The sequence below is a fragment of the Dama dama genome, chromosome 24 (genome assembly GCF_033118175.1).
Source record: "Dama dama isolate Ldn47 chromosome 24, ASM3311817v1, whole genome shotgun sequence".
Lineage (NCBI taxonomy): Eukaryota > Metazoa > Chordata > Mammalia > Artiodactyla > Cervidae > Dama > Dama dama.
Window position 1 is genome coordinate 17,117,345 of NC_083704.1, and position 21,454 is coordinate 17,138,798.

General features: G+C 42.1%; 1 protein-coding gene across 1 annotated transcript in view; it reads left to right on the top strand.

Moving 5' to 3' along the window:
- The window catches only part of DLEC1 (DLEC1 cilia and flagella associated protein), a 96,997-nt gene that overhangs the window by 35,016 nt on the left and 40,527 nt on the right, over window positions 1–21,454 (top strand). Inside the window, exons 10-11 of the mRNA XM_061127795.1 lie at window positions 20,517–20,604; window positions 21,115–21,288. Of these exons, the coding sequence (XP_060983778.1) occupies window positions 20,517–20,604; window positions 21,115–21,288 (262 nt within the window). The remainder of the gene's footprint in view (window positions 1–20,516; window positions 20,605–21,114; window positions 21,289–21,454) is intronic.

Genomic DNA, 21,454 nt, shown 5'->3' on the forward strand with positions numbered 1-21,454 from the left:
CATATTTTCTATAAACTTGTTAGATGCAGAAGCTTGATTAAATTCATGTTCAAGATTTTTTTTTCATTTTTTTTGTTTTTTTGGCAAGAATACTTCTTTGGTGGGAGAGTACATTTCTTGCTGCATCCCATCAAGAAGAGTGTGATACATGGTTTTCCCCTTATCAGTGATGAATGGCTTCAGGTGTTATGAACCTAAATTACCCTTTATAAAGATCTTACCAACCTCTCATTTAATGCTTCAGTAGCATTAGATGGCTGTTGCCTAGATCAGTTTTTTTTTAAATTAAGGGTTATAAACTGGTAACTTCAAATTCTACTATTCTTTCTGCATTTATTATCGGTGATTTTCTCATCTTTAGAAAAACCTTCCCTCAAACTTCCATTTATTTCCCCTCTTCCTTTTACTCTTCTTGCTCCTGGAGATGACTGTTTCTATTAGTTTGGGTTCTTCCATTGTTTCTTTTTGAAACCATAGGCAAATATGTAGGTATATTTGAATGCTGTCTCCTACTTACTGTCCTCAGTTCAGTCCAGTCGCTCAGTCATGTATGACTCTTGCGACCCCATGGACTGCAGCACTCCCTGTCCCTGCCAAGCCTCCCTGTCCATCACCAACTCCCAGAGTTTACTCAAACTCATGTCCATTGAGTCGGTGATGCCATCCAACCATCTCATCCTTTATCGTCCCCTTCTCCTCCTCCCTTCAATCTTTCCCAGCATCAGGGTCTTTTCAGACGAGTCAGTTCTTCACATCAGGTGGCCAAAGTATTGGAGTTTCAGCTTCAGCATCAGTCCTTACTCTCCTCTGCACCTTGCTTTTTTCACTTAACAGTATATCCAGTGAGCTTCCAGAGCTGTGTGTAGAGACTTTCCTCATTCCTTTTCCCAGCTTCTCTCTTGATACTTGCCTTCCTCCATCCTGGAGAATCAGGTCAAGACCAAGCTTGGGAGTCACCAGTTCTGTTCATTAGGTATAAAGGTAGCTGTGTTTAATGGTGACAATCCCTTCACACACATATGCATTGTACTTTGCAGTTTAAAGACCACTTGCAAATCCATAATTCTTTAGGAGCTCTTATCCACTCTTATCCAGTGTGCAAAAGCACGCTGATATGCCGGTCATTTAGGCTAAATGTTAAAGAAAGCATTTGTCTACTTGAACATAACAGTTACTCTCCTTTGGACTTGTGTGTTTGGGACTTCTGTGTCTGGTCATCACATTTCAGAGATGGTGAGGTTGGCAGACTCAGAGAAAGAGAGCTAACATTATTTCACTTTGGGTGTGGAATGGGCAAGGGAGAGCTGCTGGGGGACAGACAAAAGACATTTCTACAGGACCTGCAGGTGCCCTCTGTGGGGCCTGGAGAGGAGGCGAGCACCGGCTGTGTGGGACCGTCTTCCCCTCCTGCCTTTATTCTTTCGTGGCACACTCTAATTTATCTTTCCCACCAGGTTGAAAACCACATGGGCAGGGGTTAATTCTAGGTTTGTTTAAACCATTTTGGTATTAGTACTCACAGATGGTAGGTCTGTTGACTGAATTACCTGAATACCCGTCTACCACTTAGCCTTGCTTACTCCTTGTACAGATTAAATCAAGAACAAATGAAAGAATCCCCATTTTGCTGTATAAAAACATAATTTGTGTGTGTGTACCTCCCAGCAGCTTTGTTTGTGGGCCACCCACCCAGCAGGTATGGGACTTAATTTTATCACGATTGCATTCCTCCTCCTGTCTCATTGTGGCTTTTCTTTGTCTTTGGATCCCTTTTTTGGTAGGTCCTAGCTTTTTGTATCGATAATTGTTCAGCAGTTAGTTGTGATTTGGGTGTTTTTGTGAGAGGGGCTGAGCTCGCATCCTTCTCTTCCCTTTCGTCTGCCATCTTCCCCAGGAGTTTGGATAAGGTGGTGAGTGAGAGCTTACAAGTGGTTTTAAAGATATTTGTTCCTTTAAAAGGTTGCTAAATATGCAGACTGTTTAAATATATAGGCAAGTATATGTAAATGAATGTTAAAATTACAGTACAGTATAATGATTATGAGTAGGATCTTTGAGTCTGCATGGTTGGAAGAAACCACTCATTGCCCAGAGAAACATACATAATTAGCACATTTCAGGGAAGGACACACAGTATCATTTTTTCATAAACTTGTGTTGACACTGATGAAACCTTTTATTTATTTTGTAATTTGGGGGATTTTTTAAAATTATGGTTGATTTACAGTGTTGTGTTAATGTCTGCTGTATAGCAAGGTGGTTCGGCTATACATACATACACGTTCTTTTTTCTTTTAATACTCTTTGGCACTAAGGTTTATCGTAGGATACTGAAGATAGTTCTCTGTGCTACACAGTAGGACCTTGTTGTTTGTTCATTCTGTATGTAATAGCTTACATCTACTAACCCCGACCTCCAACTCCATCCTTCCCCCAACCCCCTTGGCAGCCACAAATCTGTTCTCTGTCCATGACTCTATTTCTCTTTCATAGACAGGTTCATTTGTGGTATATTTTAGATTTCACGTGTAAGTTGCATCATATGGTATTTGTCTTTCTCTTTCTGACTTACTTCACTTAGTATGATAATCCCTAGTTGCATCCATGTTGCTGCAGATGGCATTATTTTGTTCTTTTTTAATTGCTGAGTAGTATTTCATTGTATATAAGCACCACAGCTTCTATACTGATTTCTTTGTCAATGGACAGTTAGATTGTTTCCATGTCTTGGCTGTTGTGAATAATGCTGCAGTGAACATAGGGGTGTGTTCATCTTTTTGGATTCGAGTTTTGTTTGGATATATGCCCAGGAGTTGGATTGCTGGTAATTCTGTTTTTAGTTTTCTGAGGAACATTCCATACTGTTTTCCATAGTGGCTGTACCAACTTACATTCCCACCCACCAGCAACGTAGGAGAGTTCCCTTTTCTCCCAATGGCAGAGACTTCTCCACATCCTCTCCAGCATTTGTTATTTGTAGAGTTTTTAATGATAACCATTCTGACTGGTGTGAGGCAGTACCTCATTGTAGTTTTGATTTGCATTTTTCTAATAATTAGTGATGTTGAGCATCATTTTGAGCATCTTTTCATGTGCCTATTGACTGACCATTTGCATTTCTTCCTTGGACAAATGTCTAATTAGGTCTTCTGCTCATTTTTCGATTGGGCTCCTTGTTTTTTTGTTGTTGTATGAGCTCTTTGTATATTTTGGAAATTAAGTCCTTAATGGTCCTATGGTTTGCAAATATTTTCTCCCATTCTGTGGGTTGTCTTTTCAAATTTTTTTTTTTTTAAGTTTTCCTTTGCTGTGCAAAAGCTTGCAACTTTGATTAGGTCCCACTCGTTTATTTTTGGTCTTACTTCTGTTGCCTTGGAAGACTTACCTTATAAAATGTTGATATGGTTTATGTCAGAGAATGTTTTGCCTATGAGCTTTTCTAGGAGTTTTATGTTTGTTAATGTTTGTTTTATATATTTGGGTACTCCTGTATTAGGCGCATTTATGTTGACAAGTATAAAATCCTCCTCTTGTCTTTTTTCATCGTATGGTATCTTTCTTTATGGCCTTTGTTTTAAAGCCTGTTTTGTCTGAAATACCTTTTGTATGCCCTTACTTTCAATCTGCGTGTTTCCTTTGCTCTAAAATGGGTCTCTTATAGGCAGCATATTGCCAGCGCTTGTTTTTTTGTTTTTTTTTAATCCAGTCTGCCACTCTGTGTCTTTTGACTGGAGCATTTAGGTAATTGCCATTGCCATTTAAGGTAATAACGGATAGATATGCATACTGCCATTTTAAACCTTATTTTCCAGTTGATTTTTGTTTCTTCTTTGTCACTTTCTTTTTCTCTTGTAGTTTGATTTTCTTTTGTAGTATACTTATGTTCTCTTCGTTTTGTTTTTGTTAATCTATTTTATGTTTCTGATTTGTGATTACCCTGTTTTTCAAGTCTGTTAAGCCCATTCTACATCTACCTACCTTAGACTGGGAGTCATACAGGCTCAAACACATCCTAGGAAAGGAAGAAAATCTACATTTTCTTACTGTCCTCCCCCACATTTTATGATTCTGATGTCCTCTTTTACATCTTCATGTTCATCCTTTTGCTGTTCATTGTTGTTTCATCACTTTCACCAAAATATTTTTATTTTTTTAAAAACTCTGTGTTTTGGGCTTCCCAGGTGGTGCTAGTGGTAAAGAACCTGCCTGCCAATACAGGAGAAAGACATAAAGGACACAGGTTTGATCCCTGGGTCGGAAGTTCCCCTGGAGGAGGGCATGGCACTCCAGTATCCTTGCCTGGAGAATCCCATGGAAGAGGAGCCTGGAGGGCTAGAGTCCATGGGTCCCAAGCAGCTGGTGGCAACTGAAGTGATTTAGCACACATGTACTGGTTTATTTGGGTGATTTGCTTTCCAGTCGTGATTTTCTCTTTCCTATAGATTCTTTCTTCTTTTTTATTTAGGGAAGACCTTTCACTATTTCCTTTAGGATATGTTTAGTATTGCTGTATTCTTTTAGTTTTTGCTTGTCTGAGAAATTCTCTCTCCCCTCCTATTCTAAACGATAATCTTGCTGGGTAGAGTATCCTAGGTTGCAGATTTTTCCCTTTCAGGACTTTGAATATATCTTGCCATTCCCTTCTGGCCTGCAGCTTTTCTGTAGAGAAATCAGCTGACAGCCTTATGGGAGGTCCCTTGTAATTAGCTCTTTGTTTTACTGGTGCTACCTTTATAATCCTCCTTATCTTTTACTTTTGCCATTTTTATTTTATGTCTTAGCGTAGGTCTGTTTGGGTTTACCTTGTTTGGGACTCTCTGTGCTTCCTGTACCTGGGTATCTGTTTCCTTCTCTAGATTTGGGAAATTTTCAGCCATAGTTCCTTCAAATATATTTTCAATCCCCTTTTCTCTTTCTTGCCCTTCTGGAATCCCAATTATGCATAGGTTGGCATGCTTTAGATTATCACATAGATCTCCTATTTTCATTTTTTTCATTTGGCTTTCTGTCTGCTGTCCTGATTGGGTGATTTCCCTTATTCTAGCCTCAAGATCACTTGTTCGTTCTTCTGCCTTATTTGTTCTGCTGTTCATTGCCGTTAGTTCAGTTTTAGTCTCGGAAATGAGTTTTATAATTTTTCTTGGTTCCTCTTTAGAGTTTCTAGTTCCTCTTAACAATATACTCTGCATTTCTGTTGATACCCTTTCTTAATTTGTTCAGTATTTTCGTTATTTCCTTTTTGAAATCAGTGTCTATTAGACTGAAGAGGTCTGTTTCATTGTTTATTCTTTCAGGGAAAGGGAATTCTCTTGGTCTTATAACTGGGAGTGGTTCCCCTGCTTCTTCGTTTTACTTATATTTCTCTTGCTCTCTGAGTTTATGAAAAGCATCTATTTACTGTGGTCTTGGAGGGCCATTTGTCTGTGGGAGTGTTCCTGTGTGGCTTGTGTGGGTTTAGTATTTTTTTTTGGTGCAAGGACTGTTTTCAGCATGGGTACCTGTCACTCTTCTCAGCCTCTGTTGGCCGCTTTGATGCTGCAGCCGGTGCCTGGGCCTGGAGCTCTCAGAGGCAGTGGCTGCTCACGTGTGCCCGCGGAACACACAGTGGGGGTGGACTCACAGCCACTCCCGGAGCGCAAGACGGCTCCTGCAGCCCAGGGGCAGCAGCGGGGAGGGGGAGGCTCTGGACCGCACTCTGCTCTGCTGCCTGAGAAAGGCTGCGGCGATGGGTTCCGCCCCTCCCCTCACAGTGGTGCCTGGCCTCTGATGCTGCCCAGGCTTCTTTCTCTGAGGTGCAGTTGCATCGGATTCCAGCCTCTTCAGCCTGTTTCCACACAGCCCACCCCTAGCCCCCTCTCTGGGTCTGGTCTCTGAAACCCAGGCTTCCCCGCCCAGCCCCCACCCGTACCAAGCAGACTGAGACTGGCGAGTGCGGAGCAGAGGCGCTGGCCACCCGTGCAGGTCTCTCTCCAGTCTAGCTTCTGCAAACAAGTTGTCCTGTTCTCATCCAGGGCTCCAAAGTGCGCCCTCTGTCCTGACAGTTCTCCCTGCCAGCAGGCAGACCTCCCAACAGGCAGGAAGCTTTCCTCTTTCACGGCTCCCTCCCCTGGCCACAGGTGCCATTCTGATTCCTTTCTCTCTCTCTCTCTCCTTTTTTTTTCTTGCTTTTTCTTTTGTCATACCCAGTTCCATGGAGATTTCCTTGCCCTTTCAGAGGTCCGAGGTCTTCTGCCAGTGTTCCGTAGATATTCTGTGAGAATCCTTCCACATGTAGATGTATTTTTGATATATCTGAAAGGAGGTGAGCTTCACGTCCTTCTACTCCGCTGTCTGGATCCTGGACCTAATGAAACCTTTTAAATTAAAAAACATACGTGAATGAGAATTAGGTTTTTCACTGTTGCAAAAAGAAGTTACAAATAAGGAAAGGAGGAATGCTAGAATGAACTCTGTACTGCTAGATTGTATTTGGAAGTATAAATATGAATTCATGATTTAAAAATATGGGTGTGTATGTGTGGGGAGTGTAACACACACATAATTGGATAAATACAAGAGTAAATAGAGATGTATGTGAATGTGTTGGTTAGTACACAGGATATGTTTCCTTGCTGTATCCACTGAGGGACAGAAATAATGACACCCCAGTAACATTTAGCATGCCTGCTGTCTCCAGATCTTGGTTACTGTTCTCCCCAAAAAAAGAGCACCGGGCTCCTTGGGAAACTGTTTGATTCCAGGGTTGAGGTAGAGTAACTAGGAGATGAATGCAGAGCATCTTTTGGTGCCAGAAAGTAAGGAAATCTTAGAGACAGAGGAAGAAAAAAAGTAGGGGAGAGGGCATGTCAAAAGGGCACAGAGCTCCCAGTGGCCAGAAGAGAAACAACTCAAGCAACTAAACGAATAATAACGGTATTAGATTATAACTTGAAGAATTAAATAAATATCCATGAATCCATACTAATATAAGTAAATATCTGAATAAATAAATGGAAGAAAAGGGACAACTTTTTGTTCTGAAAGGATTATAATTAATGTAGAAAGAATGATAATTTAAAAATTACCAGTAATTATCACACTATAAAATCTATAGGCAAGACACACTAATAACTGCTAAAATTACTAGGTAGAAGTGTGAGCAGAAACAGATAATTCCATAGTCTCTGCCCAAATATTTAGTAATTACAAAGAAAAAATAATAACTGTACAGTAGAGAACCCTGGAAGACACCACTCTAAGCAAGTGGTTATGGTTTACATCACCACTAATAAAATGCACCAATAGCATATAACCTTGATATAATATACTGGGAAGGACATATCAGCTCTGTGATACTCATGAAAATAAAATATAATCTCAGTCCAGTCAGGAGTAATCATCAGAGAACTCAAACTGAAGGACATTTTAGAAAAACATTCTACAAAATAACTGACATGTACTCTTTAAAAGGTTCAAGGTCATGGAAGGTTATGGATAGCAAGGAAATATTGAGTAACTGTCGCAGGTTGGAGGTGACTAAGCAGATATGACAGTCTAATGCAACTCGAGTTCCTGAATTAGATCCAGGAACAGAGAAAGGATGTTAGTGGACAGACTAGAGAAGGCCACATAAATTGTGTGGTTTCATTAATATATTGTACCAAGCTTAATTTCTGAATAGTCTCGGTCATTGTTCTGTTGTCTAAGATGGTCATGTAAGAGGAAGCTGGGTGAAGAGTGTATGGGAGCTCCCTGGATTGTTTTTGCAACTCTTATAAATCTAATGTCCCAAAATAAAGCATTAACAACTATATGTGTTCTCGGGTGATGCTGTTAAAGTGCTGCATTCAATATGCCAGCAAATTTGAAAAATCAGCAGTGGCCACAGGACTGGAAAAGGTCAGTCTTCATTCCCATCCCAAAGAAAGGCAATGCCAAAGAATCTTCAGACTACTGCACAATTGCACTCATCTCACACACTAGCCAAGGAATCCTCAAAGTTCTCCAAGCCCGGCTCCAACAGTACGTGAACCGTGAACTTCCAGATGTTCAAGCTGGATTTAAAAAAGGCAGAGGAACCACAGATCAAGTTGTCAGCATTCGTTGGATCATAGAAAAAGCAAGAGAGTTCCAGAAAAACATCTGCTTTATTGACTATGTCAGAGCCTTTGACTGTGTGGATCATAATAAACTGTGGAAAATTTTGAAAGAGATGGGAATACCAGACCACCTGACCTGCCTCCTGAGAAATCTGTATGCAGGTCAAGAAGCAACAGCTAGAACCAGACATGGAAAAACAGACTGGTTCCAAATTGGGAAAGGAGTACATCAAGGCTGTATATTGTCACCCTGCTTATTTAACTCAAATGCAGAGTACATCATGGGAAATGCTGGGCTGGATGAAGCACAAGCTGGAATCAAGATTGCTGGGAGAAATATCAATAACCTCAGATATGCAGATGATACCACCCTAATGGCAGAAAGCGAAGAAAAACTAAAAAGCCTCTTGATGAAAGTGAAAGAAGAGAGTGAAAAATCTGGCTTAAAACTCAACATTCAAAAAACTAAGATTGTGGCCTCTGGTCCCGTCATTTCATGGCAAATAGATGGGGAAACAATGGAAACGGTGACAGACTTTATTTTCTTGGGCTCTAAAATCACGGCAGATGGTGACTGCAGCCATGAAATTAAAAGACACTTGGTCCTTGGAAGAAAAGCTAAGACCAACCTAGACAGCATATTAAAAAGCAGAGACATTACTTTGCCAACAAAGGTCCGTCTAGTCAAAGCTATGGTTTTTCCAGTAGTAATGTATGGATGTGACAGCTGGACCATAAAGAAAGCTGAGCACTGAAGAACTGATGCTTTTGAACTGTGGTGTTGGAGAAGACTCTTGAGAGTCCCTTGGACAGCAAGGAGATCCAACCAGTCCATCCTAAAGGAAATCAGTCCTGAATATTCATTGGAAGGACTGATGCTGAAGCTGAAACTCCAACACTTTGGATGTGAAGACGTGAAGAACTGACTCATTGGAAAAGACCCTGATGCTGGGAAAGATTGAGGGCAGGAGGAGAAGGGGACGACAGAGGATGAGACATTTGGATGGCATCACCAACTTTATGAACATGAGTTTGAGCAAGCTCTGGGGGTTGATGATGGACAGGGAAGCCTGGCGTGCTGCAGTCCACGAGGTCGAAAAAAGTCGGACACGACTGAGCAGCTGAACTGAACTGTGTTCTGGGGTGACTTCCAATTATGGCAATATTGCAATTAGATAGCCTGAGTAATCTACAGGGAAAAAAAAAAGAACTTTCTAGAACTGAAATTACTCAGGACAAAGACTTAATAGCAAATTAGACACAGATGAAGGGAAGATTTGCAGATACGTCAGTGGAAATGGTTAGACTGAAGCAGAAAGAAAATGGATGAAGGAATATAGAAAATCACATTAAAAATATGGGACATAGTAAACAAGTCTGTTACCTAATTGAAGCCCCAGAAAAAGAGGCGAGAGAGATGTGACAGAAGCAGTATTTGAAGAAATAATAGGTGAGAATGATCCAAAAGTAATGAAGACTTCAAGTCATAAAGCACTAAAAACCCTAAGCAGGATAAAATAAAGAAAACTGTACCTTGCACCTATACTTATATATTTACACATTATAATAAAGTTCTGCTCTAAACTAAAGACAGGATTTGGGGAGAACTTAAAGCATCTAGAGGAAAAAGACTCACTGCCTTCTAACAGAAATGATAGAAGCAAGAAAGTATTGGAATGGAAGCTTCAAAGCAATGAAAGAACAGTAACTTGCAATCTAGAATTCTAAACCTAGTGAAAATATTCTTTAAAGGTGAAGATAGGGACTTCCCTGGCCATTCAGTGATTAGGACCCCACACTTTCACTGCCGAGGGCCCAGGTTCAGTCCCTGGTGGGGGAACTAAGAGCTTGCAAGCTACATAGCATCGCTCAGAAAAAAAAAACATGAAATCTTTCTCAGACAAATAAAAACTGATACTTCATTATCAGCAGTAATAATTCATCACCAGAAGACCTGAATCAAAGGAATTCTCCAGTCAGATGAAAATTATACCACATGGGAGTAGGGAAATGCAAGAAGAAATGCAACAGTAAGGGTAAATTTGTGTAGACATCTAAATTAATATTAAATGTAACATAACCATAATAATAATATACTTATTATTAATAACAATATGTGTTTTAAATATATGTAGGGACTTCTAATAAAAACTTAGAGGGGTAAGTGGATTTAAAGTGTTCCAAGATCCTTGGGTTGTCTTACAAACATGTAAGTGATAATTAATATGGAAACTTTAGTAATTCAAGGTTGCTTGCTGTAGTGTCTGGTCTAATCATTATTCAAATAGTAAAATGATATTAAAGTAACAAGGTAATAGAAGGAGAAATGGAAATTTTCTTTTAAATTTTTGATTAATAGGAGACAAGAAAAAAGGAGCGTGGTGGATAGTATTGTTCACATTAAAAATAAAAACAGATTTAAACTCAGATTTGTTGATAATTGCATGAAGTAATTAAATGGACCAAGTACTTCAATTAAAAGAGAAAGATCAGGGAGTTCCCTGGCGGTTCAGTGGTTAGGATTCTGCGCTTTCACTACCAAGGGCATGGTTTTAAGTTTCTGGTTGGGCAGCTAAGATCCCGCAAGCTTCATGGCATGCCCCCCCCCCAAAAAAAAGACCCTCCCAAAAAAAAGAAAAGATGGAGAAGGATCATCAGACTGGATAGAAAAACCAAAACCAATTAAATGCTACTAATATGAGATAACTTTTAGAAATACGAATACAAATCTCCACTGTGATGTCTGTTACACACGAACTGTTATAAGTTCCTGCCAGGCTTGAAGAAAATATTCTGAATTACTTTCCCCTGAAAAATAAAAAAGATACTGAAGTATTGAAAATATAAGGATGGAAATTATATTAGACAAACTTCAACCAAAAAAAAAAAAAAAAACCTGGTGTGGCTATGCTAATATTAGAGAAAGTAGATGTTAAGGCAAGAAGCATTAGTAGAAATAAAAGGGACATTTCACACTGATCAAAGGTTTAAAAAAAATCTTTTCCCAAAAGATTCAGGTATTTAAAATCTACATATATTAATAACTCAGCCTCAAAATACATAAGCAAAATTTTATAAGTCTAGAAGAAAAACAGAACCAATAACAAACATGAGGAGATTTAACATTTTCTCAGAAACTTAAAGGGTAAGTAGGCAAAAATATCAGTAAGGACATAGAAGAATTGAATAATATAGTTAACAAACTATATCTAATTGAGTTATATATCACACTGCAACCAGCAATTGCAGTGTACAGTTTCTTTAAAAGTATACTTGGAACATGTTACCAAAATTGTCTTATGTCCTGGATCATAAAGGAAATAACAGATTTCAAAGGACTGAAAACATACAGTGTTTGGACCAAGTAGACTGAATAACAAATATATAACTAACTAGAAACTCCCCTACATAGTTGAAGATTAAGCAATTTATTACTAGACTACGTGGGAAAGATTGAGGGCAGGAGGAGAAGGGGACGACAGAGGATGAGATGGTTGGGTGGCATCACCGACACAATGGGCATGGGTTTGGGTGGACTCCGGGAGTTGGTGATGGGCAGGGAGGCCTTGCATGCTGCGTTTCATGGGGTCACAGAGTCGGACACGACTGAGCGACTGAACTGAACTAGACTATGAGTCAAAGAAGTTATAATAGAAATTAGAAAATAATGATAATTTTTAAATGGAACACCAAAACTTATGGGATGTAGCTAAAGGTATCCTTAGAAGAAAATGTATAGACTTATGTTCATATATTAGAAAAGAGACAGTCTGAAAATCAGTGATCAAAGTACACGTCTCAAAAATTAGAAAAAAATAGCAAATTTAGCCCAGAGAAGCTGGAAGGGAGGAAATAATTAAAATAAGAAAGCATTTTAATTAAATAGAAAACAAATATAGTGAGGCTCAACAAAGCCAAAAGTTAATTCTTTGAAAAGGTTAATAAAACTGATAAGTTCCTGGCAAAACTGATCAAAATGAGAGAAGGTACAAATTACCAGTATCGGGGAAATGAGGACATCATTATGGATCCTACAGACATTAGAAAGATAACGAGGTTTATGAACAACTTTATGCCTGGAAATTTGAAAATATATTTGAAATAGTCCTAATTTTACAAATCTTGTGAAAGTGATAATAACTACAATGAACAGCAGAAGGATAAAAGTGAAGATGTAAAAGAAGACATCAACTAAATTTGAAGAGGGAAGTAAGAAAATGTAGAACTAACACCACCGTGTCTCTGAGATGTGCCTGTACCCCACGGTGTGCTGGAGCCAGGTCCTACTAGCTCATGAGCGCTGACCGTGCGCATCTCTTCCCAAGTCCCTGCTCAGTGATGTCACTTTGGTCTTGAAATTGACCATATTGGGGGTTTTTACACCACTGAAATCAGCAAACAACTACCAAATCAGAGCTCTCCCAACCCCAAGAACTGATCATTAAGCATTTGCCAGCACACTGCAGAGTATACTATACTCATATATTTGAAAACTCATTGACGGAGGAATCAGTGGTCTGCATACTTATTTGACGAATAATGGCCAATACATTGTTGTTAGTGAACAAAGGCAAAGAGAGCACTTGTAACTGAGAGGGGAGAGGAAAAAAACTATGGACTGAGAACAGTGAATCTTTTTAAAAACTTTTGTTGTTACGTTTGGCTGTGCTGGGTCCCCGTTGCAGCGCGCAGGCTTCCCGTTGCGGTGGCTTCTCCTGTCGCAGACCATGCGCTCTAGGGTGCATGGGTTCAGTAGTTGCAGTGCATGGGCTTCGTTGCCCTGCAGCATGTGGGGTCTTAGTTCTCGGGCCAAGGATAGAACTGGTGTTGCCTGCATTGGCAGGCAAATTCTTAACCACCGGACCACAAAGGAAGTCCTGGAAACAGTGAATCTTGTGCATATTTTGGTGGTAAAAAAGAGGCCAGTTGGACAGTCTGTTCTTAAGTAGTCTGAATGATGGTATCAAAACAGTTTCAGAATTTTTAAAATGCATTTCCCAGAAAACCTTGTGAAATCAGTTGTGGAATATATGTGACAGACTGTCCTCTATTGGTGTCTTTATCTTAGGTCAGGCCTGCACCGTTTTCCTCATTAAAAACTTCTCAGTTCTCCCCATTTTGGTCAGAAGTTCCTGGAGAAGAGGATTTAACCCTGAGGGCTTTAGCCTCTGATGCAGAATCATTACTGAATGTCAGTTTGATCTTGAGCCCACAGCTGCACTTAAACACCCGAGTGTCAAATACAATGTAAATCTCACAAGAGACATTTGGAACCTATTCTGTATCCAGTTTTTGGGTCAGTGGAGGTCCAATCAAGAGAATAAGATTGGTCAATTTTAGTTAAGAAATTAGTTTTCCCCCCATGATTAATCAGTTATTTCATTTTTTTTTTCAAAGTACGTAGCCATACTGTAAGCGTGTTGGCTGTTGTGTTCATTTTGTCAGTGCAGGCACATCTATTTAGAGTCATTCAGATTAATGAAGCTTATGTTAATCTAGCCAAAAATGAATCATTTCATTTAAAGTCAGTACCCGTCTTGCCTCTGAAAGAATCCCAGATTTGTCCAGTGGGAGCCTTGTAAAGTGTCTCTGTGTTCCTTTAATGTGACCTAGCAGTTTCTTGAGCACTTCCTTGCATTCTGGAACAAGATGTTCCAGGCTGATTTTGTACTCCATTTGTCCCAGTTCTGGCATCAGTTCCAGAAGCTCTGGTTGCTTTTAGTGGAGAATGGTATTTAGAAACCAAGATCTAAGCCCTAGATCTGCTATTTGCTACTGGGGTGTCATTGCTTTTAAGTCCTTAAAATGTTTAGAGGCGAAAATACAGCAATTTCATACATCTAAGCGTGCACACACACACACACACACATATATATATAGAGAGAGGTGTATATATATATATATACACACATATATACATGCATATTTCTATATCCATGTGCTTATATATTTAAAATCATGGCTTCATGATGATACCTCTAATTACAATCTAATTCCATCATGCCTCCTCTCATTCCATGCCTGTAGCTCCCTCCACCCACAGTCATCTGAAGAATCTTGGAATAACGTTGATTTGTGAAAGTTTCTGCATCTAATAGTTTACTGAGCCTCCAGTTCAGATCACCACAGTGACTCTTTGTCCAGTTGCAGGATTCTGAGTATTTATACAGTGGGAGGCATACAGCTCAGATATATTACATTCTGGGGCTTCAGATCAGCATTTGTGGTTAAAAGTACTTGACAGAAGAAAGCAGAGAAAGGGAGTACTTGAAGTGGTCCCTTCCGACATGGTTTTAAAGGGCAACTTTCATTGGAGTCTCTTTTAATATGTCCAGTGTTCCACTTTCTATGACCATGCAACAAACTGCCCTAAGACTTCACAGTGTGAAATAGCAGTTTGCTCTCTGATCAGGGGGACACAGAGAGGAGAGTTTCTCTCTTCCGTGTGCTGTCTGGGGACTCAGCCAAGAGACCAGAGCCAAAGTCTCCTTTACTCACATGTGTGGTGGTTAATGCTGGCTTTTGGCTGAGACCTCCGCTCTTCTCCCTGAGGCTTCTCCACATCAGCTAGATCCTTTACTTTCTCTTCCCTTCCTTAGAGCACAGTGGCCAGTTTCCCCAGAGCATGCCTCCCAAAAGGAGAAACACAGTCCTTCACAGTCTGTTTATAAATGGAATTGTATCTGGTGACATCTCTTAGAAATTTGCACCTTGCATCTCTTGGGCAATATGACTGTGTACATATGTTGTTTACCTTGCTTAACTATACGGTTTAAGGATAAAAACATTTTCAAACTTTTCAAGTCTTTAAAAATATATGTCCCATGCACCATTTCTCAGGAAACTTGTGGGGAGCATGCTTCCCTATATAGGTGAGTAAACCAAGGAAGAGGAAGGCTTGGTATGTGGGAAACAAGAGATCCAACATAGGAGGCCGGTAAAGGAAAGGCCCAGCTTAGTAATGGTTAAGGGGCTTTTCTGTTAATGCTGTTGCAAAGCTTAACAACTTTTTTTCTTTTTTTTTTTTAATATTTATCTATTTGGCTGTGCAAGGTCTTAGTTATGGCATGCAGAGTCTTCTCTTTTTTTTTAAAGTTGTGGCATGTGGAGTCTTTAGTTGCATCAGGCGAGGTCTTTTAGTTGCGACATGTGAGATCTAGTTCCCTGACCCGGGATTGAACCCGGACCCCTTGCATTGGGAGTGCGAAGTCTTAGCCCCTGGGCCACCAGAGAAGTCCTAAAGCTTCATAACTTAAAACAACCATTTTTATCATGCCTATAGAATTTTTTTGGATCAGAAATTCTTACAGGGCCCAATGGGAAGGGCTTGTTCCATGGTGTTTGAGGCCTTAGCTAGAAAAAGTTAGTGCCTGGGGGTAACCTGAAAGACAGGACTGGAACCAGCTGAGACATTTTCAGTCACAAAGTAGTTGATGTTGGTTGTCAGCTGAGTCTGTACGTGAATTCTCTGTGTGGCCTGGGCTTCCGCCTCAGGGTAATCAGGCAGCTCAAAGTGAATGATCAGAGCTTTGAAGTGAGTTCCCTATCAGCGAGAGGGAGGTTGCATCACTGTTTATGACCTAACCTTGGAGGTTCCCTTGCAGTAGGAGAGGAAGTCATTGCATCCTCTGCATTGCTACAGGGTCCAAGTGAGTCCCTAAGGTTGGCCCAGATTTGAGGGGAAGACCTCACGTCTCAATGGGAAGAGTGTCAAAGAACTCGTGGACGTGTCTGAAAACTGCTACAGGGGTTGACCTGTCCTGGGTGACAGCAGTAGGTATAACAGGTGACCCAGTCCAGGTTAGAAGGGGCCAGAATAGGAGGAGTTGACCCGTGGGGGTGACACTGATCAGAGTCCCTGATACATCTGGGACATCTTGAGAAGAGCCTTGTAGGGTAGTGGAAAGAGATTAAATTATTGATAAGGGAGAGACTTCCCTGGTGGTCCAGTGGTTAAGACTCCACCTTCCAATTCAGTAGGCGTGGGTTTGATCCCTGGTTGGGGAACTAAGATCCCACATGCAGTGTGGCCAAAAAAATTAAAATAAATTTTAAAAAATCACTGATAAGTACATAGCAAACAAAATAATTGGTTGATTAACTCCAGAAGAAACAAAAATTGTTCAAGGGAGAATTTCATGCTCAGCTGTGAATATTTTTTACATAGCAACCAGTAACATAAACATTAATTACTGATCTAACCATGAAAGAAAGTGAAAGTCACTCAGTTGTGTCTGACTCTTTGGGACCCCATGGACTACACAGTCCATGGAATTCTCTAGGCCAGAATACTGGAGTGGGTAGCCTTTCCCTTCTCTAGGGGATCTTCCTGACCCAGGGATTGAACCTGAGTCTCCCACACTGGAGGCGGATTCTTTACCAGCTGAGCCCCCAGGAAAGCCAGTTTAACCATGAGTATGACATAATTTGCATCCAGAAGATGAGGGTAGGAAGGATAGTAGGATGGCATATGGTTAAGCTGGTTATGGGCGAGGAAAGAGAATATCCATATCATCCATCCATAATTAATACCTAAAACAAACAAAAAAATTAGCACACCATCTGGAGACATGGAAGTAATTTCCAAAATAATCAGCTAAAGGAGGAAAAAGTGTTTTCATCTAGGTGTGGGAAATGGCGGGTGTGGAGGCAAGGGAAGATGGCAGGATTTCTATTTTTAGAGCTTTGTAGAACCCTTTGACTCTTTCAGCTATGTGGCTGTCCAATTTGATGAAAATACCTTAAAAAGAAAACCTACCGAAGGAAACACCATGCCCAGATCATTTTACAGGTATATACCACCAAACATTCAAGCTAATCCCTATCTTATATAAACTTTTAGAGACTAGAAAAAGGACCATATCCTCATCCTTAGGGAATGAGCCTGCTATGGTCTGAATGTTTGTGTCCCTCCAAAACTCATTTGTTGAAGTTCTAACTGTCAAAGGTGATGGTATTAGAAGGTGGGGTCTTGGGAAGGTGCTTAGGGCATGGGCATGAAGCCTTCCTGAATGGGACTAGTGCCTTTCTGAAGAGGCTCTGGAGAGATCCCTTGCCCCTCCTGCCCCTTGAGGGCACAGTGAGAAGTTGCCAGCTATGAATGGAAGAGGGCCTTCATCCTGCTGGCCACTTGATCTTGGACTTTCTAGCCTCCAGAATTGTGAGAAGTACATTCCTGTTGTTCGTAAGCCACCCAGTTTATATTTCAGACTAAGACAGAGCCTAGTACTACCTTGAGCCAAAGCCAAGTAAGGAAGTATCACAGTGAGAGCCGTAGCCAGTCTTGCTTAAAGATGTAGACTCGGGCACTTCTCCGGTGGTCCAGTGGTTAGGGCTCCATGCTCTCACTGCTGAGGGTGTGGGTTCAGCCCTTGGTTGGGAAACTAAGATCCCACAAGCTGCCTGGCATAAATAAACAAGTAATATATTATTTGGGCAGTGGGGGGAGAACATGGGCCGTCCCATCCTCTGTCCTTTGGAGCTGTGAGAGGACTTATCTGTCCTGAGTTAAGGAGCAGACTGGGACTTGGGCTGCAAGTGCTGGAGGCTAAGGAGTTGCGGTAGGAATGGAGATCTATATACCTTGTAAGCCAGGAGCTTATTATGTTTGACATACTTTCTCTTTTGTTTTCTTTCCATATTTTGGTAACTTTAAAAGACATTTGAAAGAAAAAAAAAGAACATAGGTTCAGAAATACTAAGTAAAAAGCTAAGTAAGAAAACACACACACATATGCATACACATACCCCAGGAACAGATTGCGTGTAACCCAGGAATGCAAGGAATGTCTTCATGGTGGCCCTTGAATTGGCTGCCCTAAGCCTACCATTTTTTTCCTCTATGGCTTCCAGTGCATTTAAGGAAAGCCAGCCCCCTTCACAATCCTTATAATTACTGTTTGCCCAGACCTTGCAACCATGCTGTAGCTACCACAATTCAGTGCCTGACCTCCCTCCGCCTGCACCTCGTCATTTCAGTCGATCATGGGGAAGAAACCTTCGTAATTGTGATGCATCCCAGGGGTCATCGCACCCTACTTCCCAGCAGCTAGAGTTCCGCTTGCCGTCAGACAAGAGAACATCAACTCCAGAGTCACATCCTCAGAATCTGCTGTTTTCAGACTCTTCTGATGACAAGTGTCACAGCCCAGATTCCCCATAAGTGAGCGTATGTGCTTTCGTTTACAGTTCCAGGGAAGAGTGAGGAAAGGGGGTGGAAGGAGGCAGAGCCAATACGAGAATGTGAGAATGTGAACCCTGGTCAGTGCAATTGATTATTTTGTCCCACGGGACATCCCTTCATAAACTGCTAGATCCTGCCCCTCATTTGGTCAGGGGTTTGGCTTGTGTGGCTGGGAGCAAGGCTCTCTAGAGATGTGCCTCCATGGACATGAAGGGCAGCTACTGTCATGAACACCTCGATTCGTAGTGACCCCTGCAAGCTAGCCCTGTATTTGGGAAAATCCAGATTGAGGGAACAGTTCCCAGGGCTGTCTGTGCATGTGTGTAGATATGAAAAGGCAAAATGGAATTAGTTTCGTGCCATACAGAAAATAGTTTAATCCCTACCTCACTCCAGAGCCTCAACAAAATTCTTTCCAGCAAAGATCTCAAGCAAGAAGTGAAGATGAAAATATAGGAGATCTGAGATTGCTTGACACTAAAGTATAAACTGTGAACCTAAAGGTTGATAAATACATTAAAATTTTAAAGCTGATACAAGATTTCACTTTATGCGGAACCTGGCCTGTGACACGTGGCATCAGAAGGGCCTGAAAACAGCAGACCCTTAGGATGTGATTCTGTAGCTGACTCCCCCTTACCCAAGTCTGACAGCAATCAGAGCTCTAAGAGGTGGGAAGTAGGGTGTGATGACCCCTGGTGTACTGAAATTTTAAAGATAATACATCAAAAGATAATACAAGTTGTAATACTTGGGTATGTTTATAACATATACCTTATAAAATGTTAGTGCTCAGAATATATAAAGAATTTCTGCAAGTCAATAAAAAAAAAGTACACAATGGCAAATGGACACTGTGATCAGACATAGCACACAAGAGGACACCTAAAATAGCAAACTTATGAAAAGATGCTCATCATCATTAATATTGGAGAAATAAAAATTATAACGTGGGTCTCTCCAGTTTGGATCTGGTTCACAGGTGGATTGAGGCAGTCTGTTGTGCTGGCCAAAAATGGACCTTAATGTTGATTTAGGAATGCACCCCTATGAATAAAAGTATGAAGACATGCTTCAAATTTATGGAGCTCTTATCTGGTGTGGGGCTGGGGCCAGGCTTCATCTGTGTTTTTCATGTTTTACTTTTTAAGCTGGAAAAATGGCTTGTCGTGTTATAACTCATACGTTTTTCCCAGTGTAATATTTCGCAAAATAGGAGCCAAAGGTGTGTGCGTGCGTGGAGTTCTTCTTCCTTGCTGGGCATTGTGCCGAGTGCTGTTGGGGGTCAGCACTGTGTGAGTTCAGTTCTAGGTGCTGAGACCTTAGGGGTTTCCCGATCTGAGGGACGGAGAACAGAAGGCAGGGTTTAATGAGGGGGATAGGCTGAGTGACCTGAACACAGGTAGCACCCCTGGGGCCTTGAGAAGAAGTGGCTCAAAGGGTTATATTGGATGACTTCCCTGGTGGTCTAGTGGTTAAGACTCCTAGCTTCCTCTGCAAGGGGTGCAGGTTCAATCCCTGGTTGTTGGAGAACTAAGATCCTGCATGCTACGTGGCGTGGTCAACAACAACAAAAAAATGGATTATGTGGAGAAAGAGCGGTGAGTGAGAGGTGAGGAGGCAGAGCTTCAGGGTCCTGGGCTCACTCTCACCACTCTTACTTTCCAGTGAAGGAGGCTCTTTGGACGTCAGTTTATTTGCCCTAAAATAGAGGTAGTTCCCACCTTTCAAAAGAGTTGGACACGACTGAGCGACTTTCACTTCACTTCCCTGGTCATTGGGAAGTCGAGGAGGCACATAGGAGAAGCCCAATAAACAATAGCTGTGATTCTGGGGACTTGCCTAGTGGCCCAGTGGCTGGAACCCAGCGCACCCAGTGTGGGGGGCCCACGTCCAATCCTTGGTCAGAAAGCCAAGATCCCACATGCCACAACGGAGACTCGGCTCAGCCAAATAAATAAAAATAAACATTTAAAAACAAACATTGCTGTGGTTTTAAACAGGACAGAGGCTGGGTCAGATCTACCCCCACCTTCATGCTTACCTAGTAGTTTCTTTTTTTTCCTAAAAACAAACAAAAGTGGATAGAATAGTCACCTGAAACCCCATGGACCCCTCACCAGCTCAACAGTTACCAACACGGAGCCAAGCTCATTTCATTCCCATGGGCCAAGCCCCACCCCATTCCCATATTATTATGTGAGCCCCAGATTTCATAGCCTGTGTCCACACGTGTCGCTTTTGTCTCTGCACAGATGGTGATCTCCCTGCAGAACACCACATCCACCAGCCGCCACCTTCGAGTCCTCCCTCCCTCCACGCCCTACTTCGCCCTGGGATTGGGTGAGCTCAGGGTGGAGTGGCCTGCCCATCCTTGAAATTGTATGCTGGCCTTGCCCGAGATTACGTCCCCACGGGGCTTCGGGTGACTCCTGAGGCTGCACCCCTCGTGCTCCAAGGCGGCCTCCCACCTGCCCTCCAAGCAGAGCGCCCCCGCCAAGCCTGACAGATCCTCCTTGGATCGTACCCCCAAGCTCAGTTCAGTCCTGTCCTTGCTTTGCTCACCGTCACTGCATCCTGGTTCCTCACTTAGGCCGCGGCACTGGCCTCCCAGCCAGCCTTTCTGCTCCTGTGACTCGGTGTTCTCCTTAAGAACAACTCTGCTCGTGGCCCCTCTGCTCCCTAGAAATCTCAAGTGTCTGTCTGCTGCCCACAAAGTAATTGCTAAGCCACAGGGCCAGGCATGACCCTCCCTGACCATCCCAGGTGGACCCCATCACTGCCTTCCCCACCCCAGGTCCTGGAATTTTTACCTGGTCTCCAGAGTCTCATTGTCACTTTTGTCACCCACAGGGATGTTCCCAGGAGAAGGTGGAATGGTGGCTCCTGGAATGACCTGCCAGTACATTGTCCAGTTTTTTCCCGACTGCCTTGGGGATTTTGATGACTTTATTTTAGTGGAGACCCAGTCAGCGCACACGCTCCTGATCCCCCTGCAGGCCCGGAGGCCGCCCCCAGTGCTGACGTGTAAGTGCGTGCTGCTCCCCGGGGATCGGTGAGGGCTGGTGCCCCTCTGAAGGACCACCTGCCCGCAGGGCCCCTGGGTGGCTCCCCACAGCCTGACCCCTAGGGCAGGGGCTTCTGAGTCCTGCGGAGGGACCTGCCGGAAGCTGCCGCATTCCTCCAGAGTTAG